Source organism: Emydura macquarii, unplaced genomic scaffold (assembly GCF_026122565.2).
Source record: "Emydura macquarii macquarii isolate MOO-44397 ecotype Brisbane River unplaced genomic scaffold, CSIRO-AGI_Emac_v2 contig_2246, whole genome shotgun sequence".
Taxonomy (NCBI): domain Eukaryota; kingdom Metazoa; phylum Chordata; order Testudines; family Chelidae; genus Emydura; species Emydura macquarii.
Window position 1 is genome coordinate 3,487,633 of NW_027132383.1, and position 27,300 is coordinate 3,514,932.

The 27,300-nt window shown below is 51.2% G+C and overlaps 1 protein-coding gene across 1 annotated transcript in view; it reads left to right on the top strand.

Annotated features, from left to right (window-relative positions):
• Positions 1-17,513, top strand: part of NRBP2 (nuclear receptor binding protein 2) — a 39,704-nt gene extending 22,191 nt beyond the window's left edge. Inside the window, exons 8-18 of the mRNA XM_067560187.1 lie at positions 1,329-1,412; positions 1,689-1,744; positions 2,689-2,784; positions 7,424-7,556; positions 7,767-7,869; positions 8,067-8,117; positions 8,667-8,802; positions 12,341-12,394; positions 13,743-13,806; positions 14,913-14,968; positions 16,303-17,513. Coding sequence (XP_067416288.1) covers positions 1,329-1,412; positions 1,689-1,744; positions 2,689-2,784; positions 7,424-7,556; positions 7,767-7,869; positions 8,067-8,117; positions 8,667-8,802; positions 12,341-12,394; positions 13,743-13,806; positions 14,913-14,968; positions 16,303-16,371 — 902 coding nt within the window. The 3' untranslated portion in view covers positions 16,372-17,513. The remainder of the gene's footprint in view (positions 1-1,328; positions 1,413-1,688; positions 1,745-2,688; positions 2,785-7,423; positions 7,557-7,766; positions 7,870-8,066; positions 8,118-8,666; positions 8,803-12,340; positions 12,395-13,742; positions 13,807-14,912; positions 14,969-16,302) is intronic.
• The last annotated feature ends 9,787 nt before the right edge of the window (positions 17,514-27,300 follow it).

Below are 27,300 nucleotides of genomic sequence, written 5' to 3' on the forward strand. Positions count from 1 at the left end.
TTTCAGGCCTCACAAGTGAAAAACAAAGTTTCTAGAACAAGATCAAGGCTTCCTCTCAGGAAGAAAATCTGGTCTGCTCCTTCTGTCCTAGGGAAGATGAGATGAGACGGGCTACAGTACGTCCAGGTTTTCCTGGACATGACCTCTTTTTTGATCCTCCGCCATCTGGCTGGGAGGATTTTTCAAATAAGAGGCAATGTCTGGGATTTGTGCGAGCAGACGTTGCAGCTCAGAAAGAACTGCTCCGTGCCCCATTGGTCCTTTCCCTGCAGCCACAGCTGCCACCCATCCAGGCCCAGCCCCGAGCCCTGGGGAGGAGGAAAGGCCTGACGAGAGGTGCTGACTGATGGGCTGTCGCTGCATGCTGGGCCTGTGCCAGCCGCCCTGCCACCATGACAGGGAGTGATATTGCCCCCCACCTGGGGAGAGAGGCTGTAGGTACCCCTTCCAGTACCTCCCAGGTACCCACTCCCAGTACACACATCCCTCCGGCGCTCCCTCTCTCCTCCCCTCCAGCAATATCCTCTTTTTTACCACGATGGTGAAATGGTGAGTACGGTAACCTGCGATGAGCGGGGATGCAGGCTGGGATGGGAGATGAGATCCCCTCCACCCCCCAAATCTCATTTAAAAAACCCCAAAGGGGGAAAAGTGGGCAGCATAGTGTCCATCTCCTCATTCTTTTATCCACCAGTGAGGCCTGCTCTTTGCCACATCAATTTTGGTTCATTAATTTCTGGCTCCACATCTTCTGTGGTTAGCAAGCCTGATTTCAGCAGTCCTTGGATCAGATCAGCGGGTCCTTTTAGTTTGGACTAATCCAGGTGCTGTCTGATTCTCTTGCACTTGTTCATAACATTCATTATTGAAAACCACTCTACCTGTTTTCCAGGGTTAATTTCCAAGTAGGCAAAAAGTTACAGGTTATGGGACATTTTATGAACTTGCACATACTTCTTGCATTTGAGCTTACAACTGGGGTTAAATGTTTAGATCCACTAAGCACCACAGACACTAGGGCCTGTGCTGATGCTGCATGTAGCGGGAGGTCTCTGAAGGCCTTTGGGGAGGACCTTCTTCTCTGTGAGAATTGCTTTTCCTGTCATGCACCTTCCTGCCCCTGCGGATACAGCAGAGGAATCTCTCCAAGGGAGCAGGGCTGTGGGGGCTCTGACCACCTGGGGGCTAAGCAGGCTGCACAGTCAGGAGCAATCACAGAGGTCTCCTGTTCTCTCCCTGGAGCTAGGTCTTTGAACACAGCCTGGGGGACAAGCTGTGGGTGGGAGGGAGCGTTCTGACTCCCTGAATGCTTTTTCCCCATCTTGCAGCCATCCCTGATGACCTCCGAAGCCCCATCAAGATTGAGAGAGAGGAGCAGCGCAACTTGCATTTCTTCCCCCCGGAGTATGGCCGTGAGTTTAGATCCCCTCTGGTGGGGGACAGGTGTCTGGGGGGAGAGTAGAGAGGTGGTGTGGAGTAGGTATTGGGAGGGGGGGTGTAGGGAAGAAAAGGGAGCCATGGGGCAGATTCACGGGGTGGGGGGGGAAATGGGGAAGATGTGGGGGGCATGGTGACGCATAGGGCAGAGGGGCTTTGTGTGCGTGAGTGGCATAGGGCAGGTGTGTGTTGGGATGTTCCCAGCAGAGGCGGGAACCCCAGTCTGGTTTGGTTCTGCTTTGGTTCTGCAGATGTAGCTGATGGGACAGCTGTGGACATTTTCTCCTTTGGAATGTGCGCCCTGGAGGTAGGGAGCCAGGAGACCCCACTACAGCTCCCAGGAGCTCCCTAAAGAGCTGCCTGGTCCCCCCTCGCTTGGGGCAGGATGAATTCATTCCCCTGAACTTGCAGGAGCAAGGGGATCTTGGGTCAGCCAAGGAGCTCCGTGCAGAATGCAGTCTGTATGCCCTCCACTTCCCCCGTGAGGGCAGGTCTAGGCCCTCTCTTCCCGCTGAAGGCTCTGCTCCTGGGTTAAACGTTTCTTGCTGCCCCGGCTACCATCCCTGGGAGCAGTGGGAGAACTGGCACCGCTCACTTATGTCCCCTTCCCGGAGTGAGATGCCTCCTTCAGCCATCTCTGTCCACACTGAAGCCGCCTCCGGCTGAGGTTCTGCCAGGCCCTAGGGCAGGGCTGATACTTCTCTGACCGCCTCAGGGTCTGTTACACACATGGGGCTTGAGGCTTCCCCTTGGCCAGTGGGGGCAGCTGTTCACCAGGGGACTTGCACTGCTGCTCTGCCCAGGGGATGGATCCAGGGAGTGGCTTTCCTCGGCCGTCTGTGCTGGTCTGCTCAGGGAGCAGCGCTGCAAATGCCTCCCAGTACAGCCCCAGCCCTGACCTCGGCCTCTCCGGGCAGGACCCACAGACCAGCTTCCACTGCCGGGAACAGGGAACAGCTGGAGCTATTGCTCCTGCCCCACCATGGATGGATAGAGGCCCGGGAGCGGAAATGTGACCGGCACAAGCCCGGCTTGTGTGGAGCAAGGGGAACCCAGTCATCCAGCCTGAGAGACAGTCGCTGCCCCCCGGCCTGAGGCCAGGCCCGTCCCACCAGCGAGGGCACCACAGCACCATCTCCCTACCCAGAGAAGGTCTGAGTGGGAACTCCCTCGTGAAAGCAGGGGCCCAGCTTAGCCAGCCTGGCCGGGCCGCCCAGTGGGGACATGGCTAAGCTCTGATCTCCCCTCCAGATGGCGGTGCTGGAGATCCAGTCCAACGGGGACAGCCGAGTCTCAGAGGAGGCGATTGCTCGGGCAAGACACTCCTTGGATGATCCCAACATGCGGGTGAGCGAGGCCCTGAGCCCCACCAGGAAACACTGAGGACGTTGCCAGAGGCCTGGCCGCAGCATCCCTCCCACTAATGGGCTGGGGGCTCCCCCAGTCACCGGCTGTGGGGCTCCCCCACCCTCCATCTCACACATATGAGTCTGGGGCTCCCCTGCCTCACTTTCCTTCTCAGGCACTGTGGGGCTCAGGAATTCTCTCCCCCCCCACCCCGCAGTCCCAATGTCCCTCCCAGGGACTATGGGGCTCGGGGCTCCTTGTCCCCACTCCATTCTCCCTCTCAAGGTCCATGGCACTCCAGGCTCCCTCCAGTCCAACGCTCTGAATAGAGGGAGATTAAATCCAGACTCCCCAAGCTCTGTGGGGCAGCCCTGGAGGCTAGGAGAGAGGTCTTGGAGACCAAATGTAGGCTGCTAGGTAAGAGATTCAAGTGCAGGACCTCCAGGGTAGCATGCTTTGAAATGCTTCCCGCTCCATGCACAGGGCCAGTTAGACAGGCAGAACTGCAGGGTCTCAGTAGGTGGATGAAACAGTGGAATAGCGAGGAGGGGTTTAGATTTATTAGGAACGGGGGATGTTTTGAGAAAGGAGGAGCCCATCCGCACCTAAAGCAAAACAGAACCTGCTTGCAATTAAAAGGGGTGTTTTAAACGGAGGACTGGAGGACAGCTGACCCATGCAGAGGAGTACGCGGTTCAGGCAGAAATATCCCTTACGATCAGTTTATTACAGGGTGAACTCTATATCCTAGGTAAGAGGATAGGAAAGAAGTTGGTAAAATACAGGTAGGGGCTAATCACAGAAGAGGAGGGTTGGACGGGAGCTCAGCAGGTATCTAGTCCCACCCCCTGCTCAAAGCAGGACCAACCCCAACTAAATCATCCCAGCCAGGCTGTGTCAAGCCGGGCCTTACAAACCTCTAAGGATGGAGATTCCCCCACTTCCCTAGGTAACCCATCCCAGTGCTTCACCACCCTCCCAGGGGAAATAATTTTCCTAGTGTAAGGGGACTATTAGCCCCTTGCTGATACTGCGCGGGTTGTTTGGGTTGGCACCTCCTGCGGGAGCAGGACCTGAGACAGACACAGCCCCAGGGCCCGTGGGGGGAGGCCAACGCGCCAGGTCAGCCTAATTGACAGGGCAGACAGGCCAGTGAGGGAGCCAGGAGGGAACCCCTCCCCTCGTGAGCTGGGGCTGCCTGTGCCTGGGCAGAGTGGGGCTGAGTTAAGGATGGGGCAGCCGGCGACTGGAGGCCAAAGAAGCCCAGAAAGCCGAGCTGAGCTGAGCTGAGCCGGGCTGGGGCTGGGGCTAGAGCCGGGTGCGGAGTGGCTGGGGAGGGCGAGGGAGATCCTGGGCAGGGCCCAGCGCAGGGAGATGCCCCCAGCCCAGAGGCCGCGCAGGCCAGACTCGCAGGGGGATCGTGATGGGGGCTGATGCTGGGGAGAAGGGCCCTGTCCCTGGGGGCGTGTGGCCACTGCCAGAGCAAGTGTCTGACTCTGCATCTCTGCAGCACAGCCAGGCAGAGACACAGACTGAACGTCCTTACACCCCAAGATGCTGAGCGTGGGGCCCCCGGGCCAGGGGCAGCGTTGCGTGTTTTCCTTTCACATTTCTCCTCTTTTCTAATTTTATATTTGATTGATTGCTGTGTGTGTAATACATTGTATTGCTTTGCACTATATGCACTGATCAGTGGGGCAGGGAAGCGCCCCGTGCAGTTAGTAACCTAGAGTGGGGACACCCTAGCCCCTGCCCTAAGGGGACCACGACAAGGTTGGAGGTCGATCCTGGGCCCAGCCTTCTCGGGGTTACGGGGACCCCGCCACAGGAGAGGGGGAGGGGAGCTCTCAAGACAGGCTGACCTCTGGGTAAAGGGAGTGGGAGCGAGGACTCAGATCCTTTTGCTGGCCAACTCCACCGGCATAGTGTATGAGCCAGGAACGTTCCCCACAACAGCGGGACCGTTCCCCTGTTTACACTGATATCCAACCTAGACCACCCCCACTGCAATTTGATACCATTGCTCCTTGTTCTGTCATCTGCCACCACCGAGAACAGCCTAGCCCCATCCTCCCTGGAACCCCCTTTCAGGTAGTTGAAGGCTGCTATCAAATCCCCCCTCACTCTTCTCTTCTGCAGACTAAACAAGCCTAGTTCCCTCAGCCTCTCCTCATAAGTCTTGTGCTCCAGCCCCCTAATCAGTCCTGAGCCCCGCCAAAGGCCGCACGTGGTGAATGGCAGGGAGGGGGGTGAAGTGGAAGAGGTGGGGCCACCACGGCCCAGGCATCCAGCAGCAGGTCGGCGATGGCTGTGCCAAGGGAGGCGTCTCCTCCCCTGGTCTATGATACTCACCCCCATGCTGTCAAGAATAAAAGTATAATAAAGCAGGCCAAAAAAAGAATTTGAAAAGTAACTAGCTAAGTACACAAACTAACAGCAAAAAAGGGTTTAAATAAAAGCAGGAGCCTTCCAGTCAGTGGTGCCCCTGGACGACTGAGGCGCTAAAGGAGTACTTGAGGAAGATAAGGCCATTGAGGAAAAGCTAAGTGAATTCTTTGCATTGGCCTTCGCTGCAGAGGATATGGGGGAGATCCCCAGACCTGAGCCATTCTTTTTAGGTGACAAATCTGAGGAACTGTCCCAGATTGAGATCTCAGTCCAGGAGGTTTGGGAACAAATTGGCTTATTATTATTTCATTTGTCACCAGGACCAGATGGGATTCACCCAAGAGTTCTGAAGGAACTCAAATGTGAAAATGCAGAATGTACTAAGTATGGTGTGTAAATCAGCCTATTGCTTAAATCAGCCTCTGTGCCAAATGATTGGAGGGTAGCTAATATAATGCCGATTTTTTTAAAAAGGCTCCTGGGACTTTACAGGCCAGTAAGCCTAACTTCAATACCAGAAACTATAGTAAAGACCAGAATTATCAGACACCTAGATAAACACAGTGTGTTGGGGAAGAGTCCATGGCTTTTGTAAAGAGAAATCATGCCTCACCAATGTATTAGAATTCTTTGAAGGAGTCGTCAAATGTGGACAAGAATGATCCCGTGTACTTGGATTTTCAGAAAGCCTTTGACAAATCCCCTCACCAGAGGCTCTTAAGCAAAGCAAGGAGTCATGGGATAAGAGGAAAGGCCCTCCGGGATCTGTAACTGGTTAAAAGAGAGGAAACAAAGGTTAGGAATAAATGATCAATTTTCAGAATGGGGAAAGGTAAATAGTGGTGTCCCCCAGAGGTTTGGACTGGCACTGATAGTGGTATTGTTCATATATTCATAAATGATCTGGAAAAAGGGGTAAACAATGAGTTGGCAAAATTTTTAGATGATAAAAAACTACTCAAGATCGTTAAGTCCAAAGCAGACTGAGAAGAGTTACAAAGGGATCTCATGAAACTGTGTGACTGGGCAACAAATGGCAGATGAAATTCAGTGTTGATAAGTACAAAGTGCTGCACATTGGAAAACATCGTCCCAACTATACATATGAAATGATGGGGTCTAAATTAGCTGTTACCAATCAAGAAAGAGATCTTGGAGTCATGGATAGTTCACTGAAAACATCCACTCAATGTGCAGCGGCAGTCAAAAAAGTGAAAAGAGCATTAGGAAGCATTAGGAAAGGGATAGATAATAAGATAGAAAATATCATAATGCTACTGTATAAATCCATGGTGTGCCATATCGCGAATGCTGTGTGCAGATCTGGTCACCGCATCTGAAAAAAGATATATTGAAATTGGAAAAGCTGCAGAAAAGGACGATGAAAACGATGAGGGGTGTGGAACAGCTTCCATACAAGGAGCGAAGAAGCAGCCTGGGACAGTTCAGTTTTATAACCAGACAGTTAATGGATATGACAGAGGCCTATAGATCACGAAGCCTCTGGAGAAAGTGAATAAGGAAGCGTTATTTACCCCTTCACCTACCCCAAGAACTAGGGCTTATCTGATTAAATGAATAAGGAGCAGGTTTAAAACAGACTAAATGAAGTACTTCTTCATGTACTGCACAGTCAGCAGGGAGTAACAGAGAGAAGCAGAGCAGCGAGCTCACAGTGTCTCAGAGCAGAGGGCGCTCCACAGCCTTTCTCTTCCATCACCAAGGAGCAGAAAAGGGCAGAAGTCCAGCATTGCCCCTCTGCAGGTCGTCATTAAGTGTCCAGCTCCTACAGTCTGGTTGTGTTTTGAATCCTCTCGCCCCAGCTCCTGGATGCCTCCTAACCCGTGAGTGCAGATGAAGGGTTCTCGGGTGCTGATTCTGACAGGCCGTTAGACAGCCCCCCCTTACATTCTTTTTCCAGTCATCTTGCTGAATTTTCACTGCTCCTCCACCCTCCCATTACTCAGAAGCGCTAGGAGCCAGCACTTCTGGTAGCCCTGTCCCGTGCAGCCGGACCCCAAGGAACATTCCCACCTTCAAGTGGCACCAAGAATTTCACCCTCATTGCACCAAAGTCTGAGCACGCCACAGTGCCCTCTGGTGATGCTGCCCATTGGAACGCGACTGCTGGAGCCCTCAGAGCGGGCTGGGCAGGCTGAGTGTGAGGAGGAGCTGGGCGGGCAGTGGTGGGGTGCAGCGGGGAGAGCTCTCTGCATTGCCTCAGGCTCATGTCCCTCCTTTTGCCTCTCAGGACTTCATTCTGGGGTGCCTGCTCCTCAACCCAGACAAGCGGCCGACAGCCCATAACCTGCTCTTCCACCAGGTGCTCTTTGAGGTCCACTCCCTCAAGCTGCTGGCAGCGCACTGCTTCATCAACAACCAGTGTGAGTGACGGGGAACGAGGAAAGGGCCTGCCACAGCAGGGCTGCTTGGCACTAGACTGAGCCTGGAGCAGGGTTGTGTGAGATGCATCCGCTCAAATCCCTGCCCCAGCATGCGCGAGGCATGGGAGAGTCTCTCTGGGCCCCTCAGGGGGAAGGAGGGTTTGTGCAGGGAGCTCCCAGCTGACAGGCTCTTCTCTTGGCTTCCTGTAGACCTGATGCCAGAGAATGTGGTGGAGGAGAAGACGAAGGAGCTGGACCTGAACATGGTGATGGCGGAGATCCGGCAAGAGGGGAGGCCTGCGGTGCAATGGAGGTGAGCCCCTAGGAAGCAGGAACTCGGGAAAGCCCCAGCAGGGAGTGCAGGTGGGCAGGAGACCCTGCAATCTCCACGCCCAGCAAAGACCGCTTGGTATGCCTAGTGTCCGTGCCCTACCTCTCCCCGAGCCCCTCTCTCCATCCCTCCTTGCCCAGCTGCCCCCAGTAACATCTTGCCTCCTGTTTCTCTTCCAGATACTCAGAAGTCTCCTTCCTGGAGCTGGACAAGTTCCTGGAGGATGTCAGGTGAGCTGGGATTGGGTGGTGTCCCAAGGATGCCTCCCCCAGGCCTGTTCCGAGTGTGGATAACATGCTGCCAGTGAGATTCAGGCAGGCAGGGCCTCAGCCTGTCTGCTCCAGAGACCTGAGCTAAGACTCTAGTCCAAACATCAGTGGGGTGGTTGGTTTCATTCAGCCCTGGTTGCTGGATGACAGACAATGTCCTCGTCCCAGGCGGCATGGAACTGCCTGCGTCACCAGCGCTGCCGGGAAGCTCTTCCAGAAACGTTTGCTTTCTGCTGAGTGGTTTTGGAATCAGTTCCTGACTCATCCCCCTCCCCGTGTCTGACCTGAGCTGGCTGCTGTTCTAGCCACAGCCGTGGGCCATAGGGGCACCCAAAGCTAAGCTCAGCTCTGGGCTGCTGTCAGGGAGGAGGGAATTGGCACTGCTGCCTCCCCCATCAGCAGGGCCCCTTCTCCTCCTTCAGAGCAGAATTCCACCCGGCCATGACCCTTCCCTCGCCCTTGCTAGCTGGGCCTGGACATGGTTCCTGCTCACCTGTGTCTCTGTGTCAGGAATGGCATCTATCCCCTGATGAATTTTGCTGCAGCCAGACCTCAAGTCCTCCCACGTGCACTCTCCCAGCCTCAGGAGGACCCCCAGAAAGCCAAGACCCCCACCCCGGAGCCCTTCGATGTGGAGACGAGGAAGGTAAGGGCGAAAGTGGGACCATTTCAAACCCCACTCTGGGGACAGCACCCTGCTGGAAGTGGCAGACAGTGCCCTTCTCTGCTACACCCTTGGCCTCTGGACTCCCCTCCCACGGTCTAGTAATGCAGCCCTCCTGTAGGTACTAGAGACATTCTCGTTGCCCGCGCTGAGTTCTGTGGCTAGAGTTAATGCACTTTGTTCTCAGCCCTGACCCATCAGAGCAGCCGGACTGGTTCTGTGTCTGGGTTTGGGTCTCTGGTGCGTTTCCCAATAGGTCCATGGGCGGCGCTAAAGCCCAGTCCATGGTGTGTTTTGGTGTTGGGAGGCAGGGATGGGTTATCATTTGATACTGACATTACAGTGGCTCCCTGAGACCCAGCTGAGATCAGGCCCCTGTTGAGCTGGGTGCTGCACAGAGAGCAAGAGAAAGCCCTGCCCCAAGCTGCTTACACTCTGCTTTAAGGACAGTCTGCCAACTGGCCGTAACAAACAATTGAAGGGACCAGGGGATTGGGGCCAGGATGGCTGGACACACGGTTACTGACACGTACTTTATTATTCCTTTGTATCATGGTAGCGCTAGATGCCAGGACCCTAGTGTGCTGGGTGCTGTAGAACTATATGACAGTCCCTGCCCCAGAGAGCTTACAGTCCAATGTCAGACTGTAGCCAGCCGGTGGATATAACCGACGGAGGAAGCACAAAGAAACAGAGAGAGACTGTTCTGGTCAGGATGAAAAGCAGAGGTCACAACACACCAGCTGCCTAGCCCGCGTTGAGGTTTTGTAAGCATTGCAGCAGGGAGCGTGTTAAAGAGGGATTTAAAAGAGTACAAGGAGGCAGCTTTGCAGATGGGTGTGAGGAGCGTCTCCCATGCATAGGGGCTGTGATGAGAGATGGCTTGTTGGAAAAGTTTTTAAATGGGCAATCAAGACTGGCATCATTTTCAGAATGAATGAGGGAGTCGACATGTCTATAGCACATGAAAGAAAATGAGGCAAGCAGGGATAGGCCATCAAAGGCTCCAGGGCAGTATTTCTCAACCCTTTGAGTAGCAAGTACCCCTAACTTATGAAAATTGTAATAAGTACCCAACACCCAATTTTCCACGGGATTCTATATTTACCGACTAACGTGAGCCATATCTTGGAAGAAGGGCTGAGTATATAAGGCCGTGATATGACAGATGTCAGATCTAGTGTGGGTAGGATTACCGCCTTTACACCAGGGGTCCACAACTCAAGTATGTACCTGGGCTAGAGGTGATGTTGGCCAAAGCTAGGAGGCTTTGAGCGCCATGCCAATGCTGGGGAATATAAAGCGCTGCGCCATTTTTTGCCATCAATTTGAGAGGAGGAAGGGGCGAGAGAGAGAGAGAGAGACAGGAAGAGAGGGTAACTGGTAAAATCTGGGGCTGTCATAGTTGTCAATGTCACTGTTCAACTAGAGCAGTGACATTGACAAGTTTTCTGGGCACTGGGCTTTGAGCCAGGGAGAGGAGCTGCCACCTGGGCAAGTTGCAGGCGGCTGCTGCCTGGCTACCAGTCTGGGAGGTGGGCGACTGCCACCCCCTCCGAGCTGGGGCAGAGGAGGCTTCCACATCGGCTGGGACCCAGGGATGTGGGCAGGCGGCTGCTGCCTGTCTTCAAGCTGGGGCACTGGAGGTTGTCCCTCGGCTCGGAGCTGGGGACCGGGTGGCTGCCACCCAGCTGCGAGCCCAGCTCATGAGACGCAGGAGGCTGCCACCAGGCTCCCCCCGGGATCTGTGACCGGGCGGGAAGCGGGGGGCTGCTGCCCACCTTCCCTGGAAGTCGGCAGCTGCCGCCTGCCACCCCTTCAATCTGTTTTTCCCCGGGCACCCCCTGCCTGTGTCTCGCGTACCCCCAGGAGAAACTATGCTTTAAAGTGAAGACAAGTAGTTTGTGTTTGAAGGAGGAGGAGCTAGTGGAGGGACACCAGGTGGGGGGGTCAAAACGACAAGCCAGGAAGAGGATTTCTGTATTTATCATTTGTACTGCCATGCTGCCTGAGAGCCCCCAGGAACAGTGTTAGGCACCACACACACACACACACAGACACACAACAGAAAGACAGTCCCTGCCACACAGAGCTGACAATCTAAGAAGCTGTGTTTTTAATGTAGAAGAGTTCCAGAAGAAGAGTAGAAGAGTTACTCTGTACACAGCAAAAACAATGGGAGTTCTGTAGCGCTTTAAAGACTAACACATTTAATTTCAGCAGGCATAAGCTTTCGTGGGCTTCATCCCACTTCCTCAGATGCCAACCAACTGCTACCAACTGCATCTGAGGAAGAGGGATGAAGCCCACGAAAGCTTATGCCTGCTGAAATTAAATGTGTTAGTCTTTAAAGGTGCTACAGAACTCTGTGTTTTTAATGGATATAAGTGAGTCTAGATGGCATTTGTCAAGGCTGGAGAAGAGGAGGTTGCTGTAGTGGGTATGTGAGATGATGAAGGCCTGGAAAAATCCACACCTCTTAGCCACACAGGTAAAGCAACCTAACTCCTGACATAGACAGCACTAGGTCAACGGGAGAATTCTGCTAATTCTCAGAGAGGCGGAGTGTCTGCACTGACGCGAGACGTCCTCCCTTGGCACAGGTAGTGTCTGCACTGAAGCACCACAGCTGCCCCACTGCAGTGTTTTACATGTAGACAAGCCCTTAGCGAGTTGGACTCTCTCCCACTGATGCTTCCATTCGGTAAGAACATAGTTGTCAGCTCCTTGGCAGCACTGATCATCCAGGTATTCTAAATGGCCAGTAGCGCTCGTGTCCAGGAGTGCACGAGCTGCCATAGCAAAGTGGAATCAAGAGATCAGCCATTCTGTCACATCCCAGTTAGCAGGAGTGGGATTCCTCCCCTGAATATACGCAGACCTTCAAGTTGGTGCTGAATGTTGTTTCCTGTCTGAAAATGGGCATCAGTCAACTGGAAAGGCCTGATCTTCATGATGTTTTGCAGAAAGGAGTGGCAGGATTGAAACATGGCCTGGATGTGAGGAGAGAGAGAGAGAGGGCTGAGTAGAAGATGACACCCAGACTACAGGCTTGAGTGACAGGAAGGATAGTGGTGTTATTGAGAAAGACGGCAGAAGAGGCCGTGGAGGGGCAAGATTAAGAGCTTTGAACAATTTGCAGGTCATGATTCAATCAGAGTTTTAGGGCCCAAATAACTGCTGCTTTATAACAACCAAGAGGGGAAAAATTGCCAATGTCTGCATGTTGCTATATATTGCATCATTGTCACCCTCTCCCCTCAACCTCCGGTCACCACTTGGTCTGTGGGCTCCTGGGGCCAAGACCAGGACTTTGGATGTGTTTGTGCAGTGCCCAGCTCAATGGGGTCATGACCCCGACGGGGGCCGCTTGGGCTACCTTAACAACTAAAACACCAGACACCAATGATCTCAGAAGTGCCGTCTGCCCAGTCTTCATCCATATTATTTATTGAAGGAAGGGAGAATGAACGTGTCCCTGTGCTGCTCCCACGGTGACGTCTGTCTTGGTCTTGTCTAGGTGGTGCAGATGCAGTGTAACATGGAGCTGAATGAAGAGAAGGCCCAGTGGCATGTGAGTGACAAGCCTGGCAGAGCTCACAGCACTGGGCCAGTACCAGAGCATGACTCTGTCTGTCCCTCCTCTTTCCACTAGAACACAGGCTAGGCTGGTGTTATTTTTATACCAGTAGCAGGCAGAGGCCATTGTGTTGGGTGCTGCAGACCCAGAGGCCTGGTGTCCCCATGGTGCGGTGTCAATAGGTAATAAAGTAACACTGGCTGCCATGTCTTTCTGTGCTGACTGACCGACTTGCAGTCACACATGGGCTCATGTTGGCTAATAGGCCATGACCAAAGTGGGGTGGTAAATGGCCAGGGGTGAGACTGGAGGATGCTGGCACTTGGGCTGGGTCTCCTCTGATCTGAAAGAGGAGAGCAAAGAGCAGGTGAGCGTAACTTGCAGATGCTACTTACCTGGACAGAGTGTGAACAGCAAAGATCGAGAAACACAGGGGCCTGGAGAGATCAGAGCCTTGGACATGGAATAACAGCCTGAGACTCAGCCGGTGCCCGTGGGGGGCAGGGAGAAGCCTGGGAAGCTGGACATGGAGAAGATTGGGGATGGGGGAGTGCAAATCAGACCTGACTCTGCCATGGGGTACAGCAGCACAAAGACCAGTGGAATGTGGGATACATGTGCTGAGGACTCCTGCCCTGGGATCCTGCACTCAGCTCCCAGAGGCCTCCCATCCTGGATCTGTAAGGGAGAATCCCTCTTCTCCAGGGCCCTGGGGAGACCCCAGCTGGGATCTGGGATCCTGCACTCAGCTCCAGATCCCTCGATCCCAGATAGGTCTTGTCCTGGAACAAGGAGGAGGTGATTCCTCTGCTCTAGTGCAAGTGTGCCTGGGATCCCTTGTTCATTTCTTGGGGGTTCTGTGATTCCAAAGGGACAGGACCATGGTTTGAGATCTCCTTTAGAAAGAGGGAGCAGTTTCCATGATCTGGTGTTAGCTGGCAAGGAGATTTTGATCGGTGGCTCTTTTATCATTGCAAAAACAATAAAGACCTAGGACTTGTTCTCTTAGGCTAACGTTCTCCTGGGAGATCCTTGAAGTGTCTGTCCTGAGCCCTTTACCCTCTGCAAGGAACTTCCAGAGTTCACTGCGGCCTGCAATGATGTCAGGATGGGAAATAGTTGGGATTGTTGCACTGTCTCTGACCCTACCCTTCTCCCAATGTAACGGTTACACTGTAGCTGTGATAGAGGCACGGGCGCATCTGACACGCTCCCCACAATCTCCTGCACCAGCACCACACACTCCTCCCAGCAGCTCCCGTGCTGGCTGAATGATCCGCACGTTTGTCTCCTAAGGAGCAGCCGGTACAGTTTTCTAATATGCTCTCTCTTCTTGCTGCAGCTCACTCTCTTGCTAACCCTGGAAGACAAGCTGCACCGACAGCTAAGCTACGACCTGCTGCCAAGTAGGTTCACTTATAATTGTCATGACCTAATACTGATATAGTCGTGGTGCCTGAAGGCCCTGCGCAGGATGGGGACTGGGCAGTGCTCGGACTCACGGGGACATAGTCCTTCCTCCAAAGAGTGCACAGCCTCAGTTTACAATCTGGTTTCTTTTCCTTTGTTCTGGAGGAAGCATACTGAACCCTGCCAGCCACCCGAGTCCCTCAAGTGGGTGTCCTGCGCTCAAAGGGTTCAGGAGGCTACACTGAGTTACTCCCAGAGCACAGTGGAATGTCCATTAGGAACGTGCACATTATCCTGATGCTGAGTTAAACAGGGAAAGAGCATGTAGTACAGGCTTCCTGAGATAACCTGAAGTAATTTCACCCCTGTGCCCCAATATTGATACCTCACCTCTGTTACACCTTTCAAGAGAAGGGGCAGTTGGTGATTTCTCCCCTGAGACAGCAGCCTTTTTCTGCAGTTTTAGTGAAGGGGAACAGACCTTTACTGAGTGATGAGCTGCCCTTGTATGGTGTGAAAGTTCCTGGAAATTCATCCTGGCTCTGTGGCAGAGCCCCGAGGTGGTTCTCTTCAGAGCATGCCCAGTCCAAGCCCGACTCATGGGGAAGACAGGAGCCCTCTGGAGGAAAGTGCAGAGCCCTGAAGTCAAGAGTTCTTCACCCTGCCTCGCAGACAGACGAAAAGCCCAGGGCCAGGAATATCACTGCATAAGGCCCTCACTCACTAAATAAGGCCCTTCTTGATTTCTGTTCCTGGGTGGTTGTCTGGACCCCATGTTTCAGGCTGAGCCAAAATGAGCCAAAATATCCAAGTGGCTTTCTGCTGGGATGGTCACACTTGGCCTACTTTGGGACTGGAACCTTGCAACGCTCATTTCCAGCCAGCACTCGTGTGAGACTCACTTGGTGCTCACCTACACAGTCTGCCCCATAATCCCTTGGGCTAGTGCTCAGCCGGCCCTAGACTCACACAGTGTATGTTCCCAGAGCCAAAGGCATTGACAAAAGCTTCCAGCTGGACCCTGTGCCAGGAGAGGTGGTCTCTAGAGGAAACTCAGAGATGCATGAATTTCCTGTTCTCACAGTTAATCTTGTTTCTGCAGCTGACAATTCCAAGGACTTGGCCTCAGAGTTGGTGCATTACGGATTCATCCATGAGGTGAGCCTCCTCCCCATTGCTTTAAAATTGCACTGCTCCTTCTGGCAGGGATCTGTTGCCAATGTATTAACACAGGGCTCTCCAAGTCTCTTCTGCGCCCTAAGCCTCAGGGGCATGATGGCTGTAGAGGGGGAGGGCTGGGCCTGGGGAGTCCACTGACTTATTTTCCCATTTAAGCAAGCAGATTTGTATGACTGTGGCCAGGGCCAGTTTATGGCTGCATGACTTTGCCTTCTTCAGGCTGGATCCAGGCTGCTCCAACGACAGGCGTAGCCATATTGTCATGACATGAGTCACAGAGTGAGTGGCATCAAATGTAAAATGTTTCTGGAGTACAGAAACCAGAAGAGTGGCCTAGATCGAACAGCCCCGATGACTTTACATATCCTGCCTCCCAAAGAGAAGATCAGAAGCTGTTGCTGCCCCAAGCAGCAGCCACTGACCCACATGCAGGCTTCTGCCTGGCCAGAAGATGCAAACAGTTCCTCCACCACCAAACTTCTGCACAGCACATCTCTCTTCAGTGGCCCCAGACAGCCCCAAGCTAGGGAGGAGCCAGGCACCTCAGCAGTCCAGAGCCAGGGGAATGCAGACACTTTCAGTAGCAGAGCAGCCTGGAGGAAGCGTGGCTAGGAGGAAGTAGACACACTTTTTTTTGGCCAAAAAATGGTGGTGTGTCTTGGCCACAAGCTGGGAATTCTGAGATTGTAGGTGACGTTTTGGATGAATTCCTCAATCTGAATCCTGACCCTAACCAAGTATGGAGTCAGCCTCATTTGGCAAACAACTTTATCTGCAGTGCACTTGCTAGATGGTGCATTTATACTTTGTTTCTGGACAATCTCCTGAGCATATTGACCATGTAGCACAGAGTTCATCTGCTGAAATGAGAGTAGAGGAGACTTGGGAGAGCAAACCAGGGGTCTCCACCCTTAGTGTATTTCTGGGAAATATATGGCTCTTGGTACAATCTGTTGATTCCAAAGTCAAACAATTTTATGCTAAGCAGAGAGAAAAGTCTTTCATGAGCAGGTGATTTTGCGGGAGTAGTGGTGTGTATAACCATCAGCGGCAGGGAAATTAACCAACCCTTTCTTCACTGGGGTAGGAGAATTTTATCATGAGGCTCCTAGCAAGCCGATGACCCCTCTACAACATCAACTGCTCTGCTTATCTGACCTATCCCTCTCTAGATCTCCCCAGTCATGCTCACCAGGTCTCCTCTTCTTCTTGTTAACACATAGGTCTGAGAGCTGATGGCTCGCTGAGGGGTACAGGAGGGAATGCTCTCAGCTACACAAAGCCTAATTAACCCGCTGACTCCTTTCTCCTAGGATGATTGTGAAATGCTGGCCAACTTCCTAGAAAATGCTTTCCACAAACACCGGTCTCCTCCTTTGTGAGTCACCTCCATGAGGCAAAAAGGCCCCCCACAAAGGAGGGTGGGAATGGTACCAGGCTAGAAGGAACCGTCTGGCGCTTGATCAGACTTTCCCCTGCAGAGCTGACCTGGCCATTTGTTCCTGGCTGGATCTCTGCTGTCCATCCTGCCTACAATTCAGAAAGAAAATGGCAAGAAGAGGAAGGACCAGCAAACATGAGGCATTGGACATGCCTCATTATTACCAGGAAACAGCCAAGAATGTGCTTTCTGGTCCCCACTTCTCCAGGGATCCAGGGTGAGCGGCTGAGGAGGTTCAACGTGGAAGGTCACATAGGAGGCTTCTGAATGGTGGTGGTTTTGAAGATGCAAAGCTGCTGCAAGAGCCCATGGTTGGTAAATTTACCTCTGGGAGCAAGAAGCACCTTCACTGCAGGCACCGGGGCTATCACTGCTCTTCCTCAGCTGGAAATGGCTGCAGCGTGGAGGGAAGTGGAGGTTTGGGAGGATCTGGGGCAGTTTCCTGTCTGCCATATTCCACCCCTTTTCCGGGCCTGATTCCTCCTGCTCTGGTGGATTCCCCCAGGGCAAAGGAGCCATTGTGATGCCTTATAATAAGAATTGCACTCCCTCTGCTAGGCTGAGGAGAGGACTTTGTGAGCTTGACTGACATAGCATGGGAAAAAATTGTGGGAATCCAGAACCGTCGGGGGATTCACAAAATATAGACCAACAGAAGAACCACTGGTGCTGAACGCAGCCTCTGTCATTCCAGAGTTTGTCTTTTAGCCTTCCAAAAGTTCACTATATCCTAGGACAAAGCCTTGATGTCTCTTCCTTCCCTGTTTCTCCTGTGAAATGTGGAATTTCAGTCATTATACGGGAGAATGGGGTCAAATATAGCTGCTGATTCGAGATAGATGTATTATGCAAATAGGAATTATTTGTATCAAAAGCTGCACCACGCTGCTCTGAGTGTACAATTCACACTGTGTCACTTGTGTCGTGCAGCACTGACTGCATCATGCTGTGGTGGGGTTGCCATGCTAAGCTGCTTTGCCAAGCTGTCCTGGCTGTTTAATTATGTAGGTTTTCTAAGTTGTGCTTATGTTGTGCTGACTTTGCGGATACTGACATTTCAATAAATCTCTTGAAAAGAACTAACCCCGTCAGAGAACCTGTTGAACTGAGTGACCCACTCAGAGTCCTTGTGGATTGGCTACTATCACCATGACACTGAGAAGGGGTAAAGTAGCTTCCTCCTTGTCCAATTGGCTTATCCAGAAAGTCAGGTACACTGAGAAGGTGAAGGAATTAGGTGGAGAAGGAGCCTCCTGATGCTCGGTTCAGAGAGGCTTCTGACAAACTCTTTCCATTGTGCCAGGGCAAGTCTGGGCTTGAGTCTGTGGAAACGCTCCAGGCTTTCGTCGTGCAGTGCCTGCTTCATGTCCCTGATGGAGCAGTTAGCTCTTGTTCAGCCCCTAGGTTTTCCCCTTGCTCATTTCTTTGTATAACCAGCATGTTGCAGCTTGATTCCTAGTGACTCTGCTGTGCTCTGCAGTGGTGTATTCATTAGCTAACCTCCACACAATGCTTAAAGGACACGATGCACGAGGCAAGCACCAAGGATGATCTGAGATTGAGGAATGAAGCCCCACACCCTGAAAGAGGTCCAGCTGGTAAAACCACTGCAGTCCATCAGCTCAGCACTGAGATTGTTGTGATTTTTCCCCACGCCAAAATATTTTTTTCTGACTGAAGAACTCACTAAAAAAATCTATTGCAAAACAACCCAAAGGGCTTATAATATCTATCGCAGGTACCTGTATGGTCCCCATCCCCCTAGTGTCCGAGTGCCTCGCACTCTTTAAATACAGCGCAGTGTGTTTCACCTTTGTGAGCTAATATGTCATTCTTTACATGGGAAAGGCACACATCCAAAAGGGAGAGCTCGCAATTCCACATGGAGAACACAAGAATGGAGTCCCAGTCTACTACCTAGTTAGGTCTGCCAAGCTTTTGCATCTGCCATGAGACACCAACATGCCCACTTCTTTTCTGTCTCACCCACACACACACCTGCACGAGACACTGAACTGATTGGTTTCTTCAAAATTAAGACACAGATCTGAATTTTGATTGTACTTCTACCATTGTGACACAACCTCTTCTGCAGAAATAGATTTTGGACAGATCAGTAGATTATAAATCACTTGAGACCCTGTGATCATGTAGCCCAGAGGTTCCCAAAGGTGGGCCACAATACAGTCCTGGTTGGTTTGCCATCACGGACGAAGTTTTAGGGGGGGCCAGCAACGACACCAGGTACTCTGTGCATCCAGGTCACTTTCCCCACGTGGGCTGGTTAACAGCCCCCCACGCACTCTACGCTCAGGTAGGTGTACGCCTCAGAGCCCGTGAACCACTAGGTGCCAGTGGCTACAGTGACCATGTAGGATGGCATGGCCTGGCCTGGCCTGGCCCGGCCCATCGCACACAGCCACAGGGAGCAGACTCCGCCCAGCTTGGTGTCACCTGCAAGTTTTATAAGCATACTCTTTACTCCATTATCCAAGTCATAAATGAAAATATTGAATAGGACTGGACCCAAGACTGATTGCTGTGAGACCCCCACTCAATACACCCTCCCCAGTTTGATAGCAAACCATTGATAAGATGTGTATTTCATGACCCTCCTGCCATCCCCTCTTAATCGGAGTCCTAGTCTGTCTCCCCAGCATGAAGGAACTGAACAGGATCAGGCACTTCCGCTCTCATATAGCCTCAGGAGCGGCCACAAGGAGATGCAGGGCTCATGCACAACCCTGATGAATACTGCTATGGAAAAATGTCTCCAGCTCTCAGTACAGGAGGTGAAAAACAACTAAGTGGAATATACGTTTGCACTTACATGTCACAGAACAACAGGTGCAGATTAGGTAAGTAACAGTTTTTTCTTCTTTGAGTGGTTGCAGACAGGTGTCTCACAAGCAGTTCCCTCTGGAGGTGGGCTCAGAGACTTAGTTAAGCAATAATTGTAATATTACTTTGCCACAATTCAGACCTGCTCTGAATGCAGTAGTAATTGCACAGGGATGCATGAATGTGTGCACTGAGGATCATGCCCTATAAATGTCCAACACAGGACCATGCCTCAGGAAAGCAACCAATGTAGCTTGAACCCTTGTTAAATAGGCTGAAAATCTTTGTGGCGGGGGAGTGCAGCAGTGCACATCAGGGGCTCCTCTGCCCCTGCCTCTTCTTTGCTCACAAACCACTCGGAGACCCTCCAGTTCAGCAATCAGTGGTGCAGTTGATTTACAGCGTGCATTTCCACCACCTTCTTACTCTACGCGGCTTGGGCTAGCAGCCTCAGGGACCTCTCAGCTTCTGCAACCAGGCAGGAAGAGCCTTTGCTCACCTTCCACTCTCTGGCTTCCCCCCTTGCTTCCTTCTCCTGGGCCTGTCTATAGCCCTTGGCTAATTAGGCTGACAGCTGCTTCTCATTCACCAATCCAGATACAGATTTCTCTAGCCAGCTCCAATTTACCTCGCTTAATTGGGACTGTTGTGACAGAGGGCTGGCTAGGAGTGCTGCCCGGCACCCTGTCACAGCAAACATTGGCCAGCTACACCATTGTCCTGATCCATCTGAAAGTGTCTGCCTTGACCCTGCTTGGCCTTTCACATGATCTGCACAGGACACAAAAAGATGAGGTGATTGTCTGAAAGTTTTGGTCCTGTTCAAGTAGAAGGTCAATGACCTCCTAACATCTAAGGTATATAGATCCTCCTCATGCTTACCAGATCATTGCTTAGGAAAGAACACAGAGAGATCTCATTTAAATTAAAAGCTGACACTACTTTGGTTAAAAATTTCAGAAGTGTCTGCAGGGCTACCTTGTTCTTGAAAAATATTGTGTGAGGAGCACCCACCATCAATGCTTGTAGTTCAGAGACTCTCCCGGCTGATGTGGCTCTGAGGAGAATGATCTTCTGACAGAAGTGGGGCCAAGAGAATGTAGCCAAAGCTCAAAGAGTGGGTCCATAAGAGCTGTCAACACAGTGTTAAGGTCCCAGGGTGGCACTGTGTCCCTAATAAGTGGAACAAGACATGCCACTCCTTTGAAAATCTAGTAGCCATGGGGTTACAGAATTCTGAGTCCTATTGGACTGGGGGAGGAATAGCTGAGATTGCCACAAGGTCTACTCTCAGAGAATTCATGGAAAGGCCTGAGGGTTTAAAATGAAGGAGGTATTCAAAGATGTCCTGGATTCTTGCTTCTAAAGGTTGTATCCCATGACTAGTGGCCCACACCGGAAACCTGTTCCACTTAGCCCGGTAAGCTGATCTCATTGACTGCTTTCTACTGTTAAGCAGAGCCTTTTGGTGTAGCCACTCATGAGCCATGCGGTGAGGTGAAAGCTGTTTGGATCTGGATGTGGAACGTGACCATGTTGTTGCAACAGTAGGTCTGGGAAGAAAGGCAGAGGGCAAGGAGATTGAACTGTCTCTCAGGTCCAAGAACCTGCACTGTCTTGGCCACGCTGGGGCTCTGAGAAGTAACCTGGCTCAATTTTGTTTCAACTTGTGAATGACCTGTAGATCGAGAGACAGGGAAAAAGCATTTATGAAACTTATTCTCCATTCCAACAAAAAGGCATCGGTGAGGGAGTCCAGACTATGGCCTGCTCGAGAACAAAACTGGTGACACTTCCTTTTGTCTTTCATCATGAAGAAATCGACTGAGAGAATGCCCCATGCTTGGAAAGATGGGCTTCATTCAGTACATTGTTCTTGAGAGACCACTCGTGGCGGAGGGACAATTTCCTACTGAGGATCATAGAACCTAAAACCATATGGTTAGAAGGGACCAAGACAGATGGCTATCCAGTCTTCTTTTGAAAACCTCCAGTGAAGAAGCTTCCACAACCTCCCAAGGCCATCTGTTCCATTGTCCTACTGGTCTTACAGTGAGGGAGTTTTTCGTGTGATTTAATCTAAATCTGCTATGCTGTAGTTTGAACCCATTGGGTCTTGGCCTGCCCTCCATGGCAAGAGAGAACAACTTTTCTCCATCTTTTTTATGGCAGCCTTTCAAGTATTTGAAGACTGGTATCATGTTCCCCTGTTAATCTCCTCTTTTCCAAATGAAATATACCCATTTCCTTCTGCCTTTGCTCATAGACTTCCATTCCATCCCTTTGGTCATCTTTGTCACTTGCCTCTGGGTCCTTTCCAGTTTCTCTACATCCTTTCTATACATTGAAGACCAAAATCGGACACAGTAGTCCAGCCAAGGCCTAACCAGTGTTGAGTAGAGCAGTATTACCCCCTATGACTTGCATACTATGCCTCTGTTAATGCAACCCAAAATTGAATTTGCTTTTTATGCAACGGCATCGTATTGCTGGCTCATGGTTGAGTCAACCAACTTGTTCTGAGGGGCAGGTAAGTGTGATGGTCGAGGCGTAATGTCCTCCATGATGCAAAATTCCCAAAAGCTCATTACTACTTGACAGAGCTAAGTGGAGTGGGCATACACCCCAGAAGTATAAGGGTGATATCGTGGTGAGTGTCTGTTACAGACCACCAGACCAGGAGGACGAGGTAGATGAGGCTTTCTTCAGTCAACTAGAGAAAATTTCCAGTTCACAGGACCTGATTCTGATGGGGGACTTCAATCATCCTGACATCTGCTGGAAGAGCAATACAGCAGAACACAAACAATCCAGGACGTTTTTGGAAAGTGTTGCAGACAACTTCCTGGTGCAAGTGCTGGAGTAACCAAGTAGGGGCCATGCTTCTCTTGACCTGCTGCTCACAAACAGGGAAGATTTGGTAGGGGAAGTAGAAGTGGGTGGCAACCTAGGCAGCAGTGACCATGAGATGGTCGAGTTCAGGATCCTGACAAAAGGAAGAAAGGAGAACAGCAGGATACGGACCATGGACTTCAGAAAAGCAGACTTTGACTCCCTCAGGGAGCTGATGGGCAGGATCCCCTGGGAGGCTAATATGAGGGGGAAAGGAATCCAAGAGAGCTGGCTGTATTTTAAAGAAACCTTACTGAGGGCACAGGAACAAACCATCCCGATGCGCAGAAAGAATAGCAAATATGGTAGGCGTCCAGCTTGGCTTAACAAAGAAGTCTTTGGTGAACTTAAACACAAAAAAGAAGCTTACAAGAAGTGGAAGCTTAGTCACATGACTAGGGAGGAGTATAAAAATGCTGCTCGAACATGCAGGAATGAAATCAGGAAGGCCAAAGCGCAACTGGAGTTGCAGCTAGCAAGGGACGTGAAGGGTAACAAGAAGGGTTTCTACAGGTATGTTACCAACAAGAGGAAGGTCAGGGAAAGTGTGGGCCCCTTACAGAATGGGGGAGGCAACCTAGTGACAGAGGATGTGGAGAAAGCTGAGGTACTCAATGCCTTTTTTGCCTTTGTCTTCACAGACAAGGTCAGCTCCCAGACTACTGCACTGGGCGGCACAGAATGGAAAGTAGGTGAACATCCCGCAGTGCTGAAGGAACAGGTCCAAGACTATTTAGAAAGATTGGACATACACAAGTCCATGGGGCCAGATGCAATGCACCTGAGGGTGCTGAGGGAGTTGGCTGATGTGATTTCAGAGCCATTGGCTATTATCTTTGAAAGCTCGTGGCAATTGGGGGAGTCCCCTGATGACTGCAAAAAAGGAAATATAGTGCCCATCTTCAAGAAGGAGGAAAGAGGATCCAGGGAACTACAGACCGGTCAGCCTGACCTCAATCCCTGGAAAAATCATGGAGCAGGTCCTCAAGGAATCCATTTTAAGGCACTTGGAGGAGAGGAAGGTGATCAGGAACAGTCAACATGGATTCACCAAGGGAAAGTCATGCCTGACTAACCTGATTGCTTTCTATGAAGAGGTGACTGGCTCTATGGATGTGGGGAAAGCGGTGGACATGATATACCTTGACTTTAGCCAAGCTTTTTATACGGTCTCTCACAGTATTCTTATCAGCAAGTTAAAGTAGTATGAGTTGGATGAATGGACTATAAAATGGACAGAGAACTGGCTAGAGCATAGGGCTCAACGAGTAGTGATCAATGGCTCCATGTCTAGCTGGCAGCCGGTCACAAGCCGGGGCCGGTTTTGTTCAACATCTTCATTAATGATCTAGAGGATGGGGTAGATTGCACCCTCAGCAAGTTTGCAGATGACACTAAGCTAGGGAGAGTGGTAGATACCCTGGAAGGTAGGGATAGGATACAGAAGGATCTATACAAACTGGAGGATTGGGCCAAAAGAAATCTGATGAGGTTCAACAAGGACAAGTGCAGAGTCCTGCACTTTGGATGGAAGAATCCCATGCACAGCTACAGACTGGGGACCGATGGGCTAGGCAGCAGTTCCTCAGAAAAGGACCTGGGTGTTACAGTGGATAAGAAGCTGGATGTGAGTCAGCAGTATGCTCTGGTTGCCAAGAAGGCTAATAGCATATTGGGCTGCATTAGTAGGAGCATTGCCAGCAGATGGTGGGAAGTGATTATTCCCCTCTATTCAGCATTGGTGAGGCCGCATTTGGACTATGTGTCCAGTTTTGGGCCCCCCGCTACAGAAAGGACGTGGAGAAGTTGGGGAGAGTCAAGCGGAGGGCAACAAAAATGATTAGGGGGGTGGAGCACAAGATTTATGAGGAGAGGCTGAGGGAACTAGGCTTGTTTAGTCTGCAGAAGAGAAGAATGAGGGGGATTTGATAGCAGCCTTTAACAACCTGAAAGGGGGTTCCAGGGAGGATGGAGCTAGGCTGTTCTCAGTGGTGGCAGATGACAGAACCAGGAGCAATGGTCTCAAGATGCAGTGGGGGAGATCTAGGTTGGACATTAGGAAAAAGCTTTTCACTAGGAGGGTGGTGAAGCACTGGAATGTGTTACCTAGGGAGGTGGGGGAATCTCCATCTTTAGAGGTTTTTAAGCTGCGGCTTGACAAAACCCTGGCTGGGATTATTTAGCTGAGATTAGTCCTACTTTGAGCAGGGGGTTGGACTAGACACCAAATATGTCCTAATTTCCATTACAGATATAACACATGAACATAAGTATTGCCATCTTTCTCAGCACATTACATCCTTTCTAACAGTACCTGACATGGCATATCTTACATGAATCGTTATGATTTTGACATATTAATGTTACACAATACAGTGAACGCCCCCGTTCCCCCCTTCAAGCCAGCCTGCATGACAGAAGCTAATTCCCTCGATTACCTTAATATCGGACACTTCGGACATAGGGTGGGGTGCCCATATCAGCGCCGACCTTGGCACATGTGATCCAGTCGAGGGAAGAGAAGTGCCAGCACATCAGTGTGAAAGATTCACCTGGCGTGCACAGTGTTCCTCCACTTCATTGCAGGCAGGGTGGTACAGGTGCTGACAGTCAACACAGCGGCCACGTACTACATCAACAGGCCAGGGGGTGCCCGTTCCTCAGCCCTTTGCGAGGAAGCTATCCTTCTGTGGGATTTTGCAGTGAAACACGATTTTCATAAGATAGCCTCTCACCTCCCCAGTGAGGTCCAACAAGTCCTGCTGGGTAGCTGGAAGCCTTCTACGCAGATCAAGTATTGGGCTAAGTGGAGACGGTTTACCTGCTTGGCGGAGTTCCAGGTATCCCCCCTAGCCTCTCGCCAATACAGGTGATCCTGGAGTATTTGCTATAGCTAAAGCTCCAGGGACTGGCTGTGGCCTCCTTGAAGCTATATCGGCCTTCCATCAGCCACTAGAGGGGAAATCGCTGTTCTCCCACCCAATGTCAGTTAGGTTCCTGAAAGAGGTGGAGAGGCTCTATCCACAGGTCCGTGACCTGGTGCCTCCCTGGGATCTCAACCTAGTCGTTTTACGTCTCACGGGGCCCCCCTTTGAACCCTAGCTTCATGCCCTTTGCTCTTCCTTTCTTGGAAGGTGGCCATTACCTCGGCAAGAAGGGTCTCCAAGATCAGGGCACTGACCTCAGAGGCTCCCTATATGGTGTTCTATAAAGATAAGGTTCAGTTGAAGCCGCACCCGGCCTTCCTGCCCAAGGTGGTTTCCCAATTTAATTGTAACAAAGGTATTTTTCTCCCTGTGTTTTTTCCCAAACCACAAAGTTTGGAGGAGGAGAGAAGGTGGCACACACTAGATGTAAGATGGGCCCTGGCTTTCTACATCAAGTGCATGAGACTGTTCCAGAGCTCTTCGCAGCTCTCCATCACAGTGGCTGACCAGATGAAAGGCTCTCACCTGTCTCCGCCCAGCGCATCTCCTCATGCATAACTTTCTGCATCAAGTTCTGCTATGAGCAGGCGAAGGTGTCGCTTCCGGGAACCATCACAGCGCACTCAACCAGAGCTCAAGCTTCGTCTACAGCCTTCCTAGCAATAGTGCCCATGCACGACATCTGCAGAGCTGCCACCTGGTTGTTGGTGCATACCTTCACGTCCCACTACGCCATTGTCCAGCAGGTGTGCGAAGATGCAGGTTTTGGCAGAGCGGTGCTGCAGAGAGCTCATCAGTAACGCCTACCCACCTCCAAGGTATTGTTTGTTAGTCACCTGTGGCGGAAAGGACATGAGCAAGCACTCGAAGAAGAAAACAAGGTTACTTACCAGTAACTGCTGTTCTTCGAGATGTGTTGCTCATGTCCATTCCATGACCCACCCTGAGTCCCTGCTGCCAGAGTTGGTGGAAGGAAAAGACTGAGGGGGTGTAGGGCCGGCAGCGCCTCATATACCGTGGCATGTGTGCAGGGCTCCAGGGGAGCCGGAGCCAACCCTGCAGGGTCTGCTAAGGGGAAAAAAGTTCCGGTAACCGTGCATGGAGATGTGCACACACCGATGGTGGAATGGAGATGAGCAACACGTCTCCAAGAACAGCAGTTACTGGTAAGTAACCTTGTTTCTTGCACCTTGCCCTATTGTGCTCCTCAACAAGCCACGCTAAGCAGTGTGTGGTCAGGTCACTCTGAGGAACAGAGACCCCACATGACAGGCAATGCTTAAAACCCAGTAAACACTGCATAACCCACTTAATCTAACCAGATTAACACTACACTGTGCTATAGGTGCTAACTGTTCACTATCTACACTACAAAGTCTCAGCAAGTAGCTGCAACGCAGGAAATAAAACGTGAGGTGGGAACGGCATGGCGAATTTTGACTTAGGCCTCTGATGGTAAGAAGGAACTGGGGCAGAGGGTCGGGGTGGTGCCAATCGAGAGGGGGTATGGCAGGGGTGTAGGGCACGTGTGCCGCCCAGACAGATACTGCTGTAGGAAAAAGTCTCCCACACTTGGTGTGCCAGGAACAAACACACTTGAGTGAAATACACATCTGCAGCCACCCAAAGAACTAAACTTCGAGTGTGGTCTTTCAACCAATTGTGCACTCACCTTATAGCAATTTCATCTGGACCATATTTCTCTAGTTTGATTATGAGAATGTCATGTAGGACTGTACAAGAAGCTGTACTGAAATCAAGATATATCACATTTATCGAATCCCTGCTATCCACTCTTAAATCCAGTCTTGATTTAAATATGTCCAGTGATTGAGATTCATCCACAATCCTCAGAAACGTGTTCCCGTGATTAAGTACCATCACTGTTAAAGATGTGCACCTTATTTCTAGTCTGAATTTGTCTAACCTGATCATTCAGCCATTAAATCTTGTTATACTTTTGTTTTCTAGAATGAAGAGCCCTCTATTGCCAATTACTGTTCCCCATGTAGGTGCTCACAAACTGTGATCAAATCACCCCTTAACATTCCCTTTGCTAAGCTACATAGATTGAACTTAGAATCATAATCCTAATGTCCAACCTAGACCTCCCACCCTGCAACTTGAGACCATTGCTCCTTGTTCTGTCATCTGCTACCACCGAGAACAGCCTACCTCCATCCTCCCTGGAACCCCCTTTCAGGTAGTTG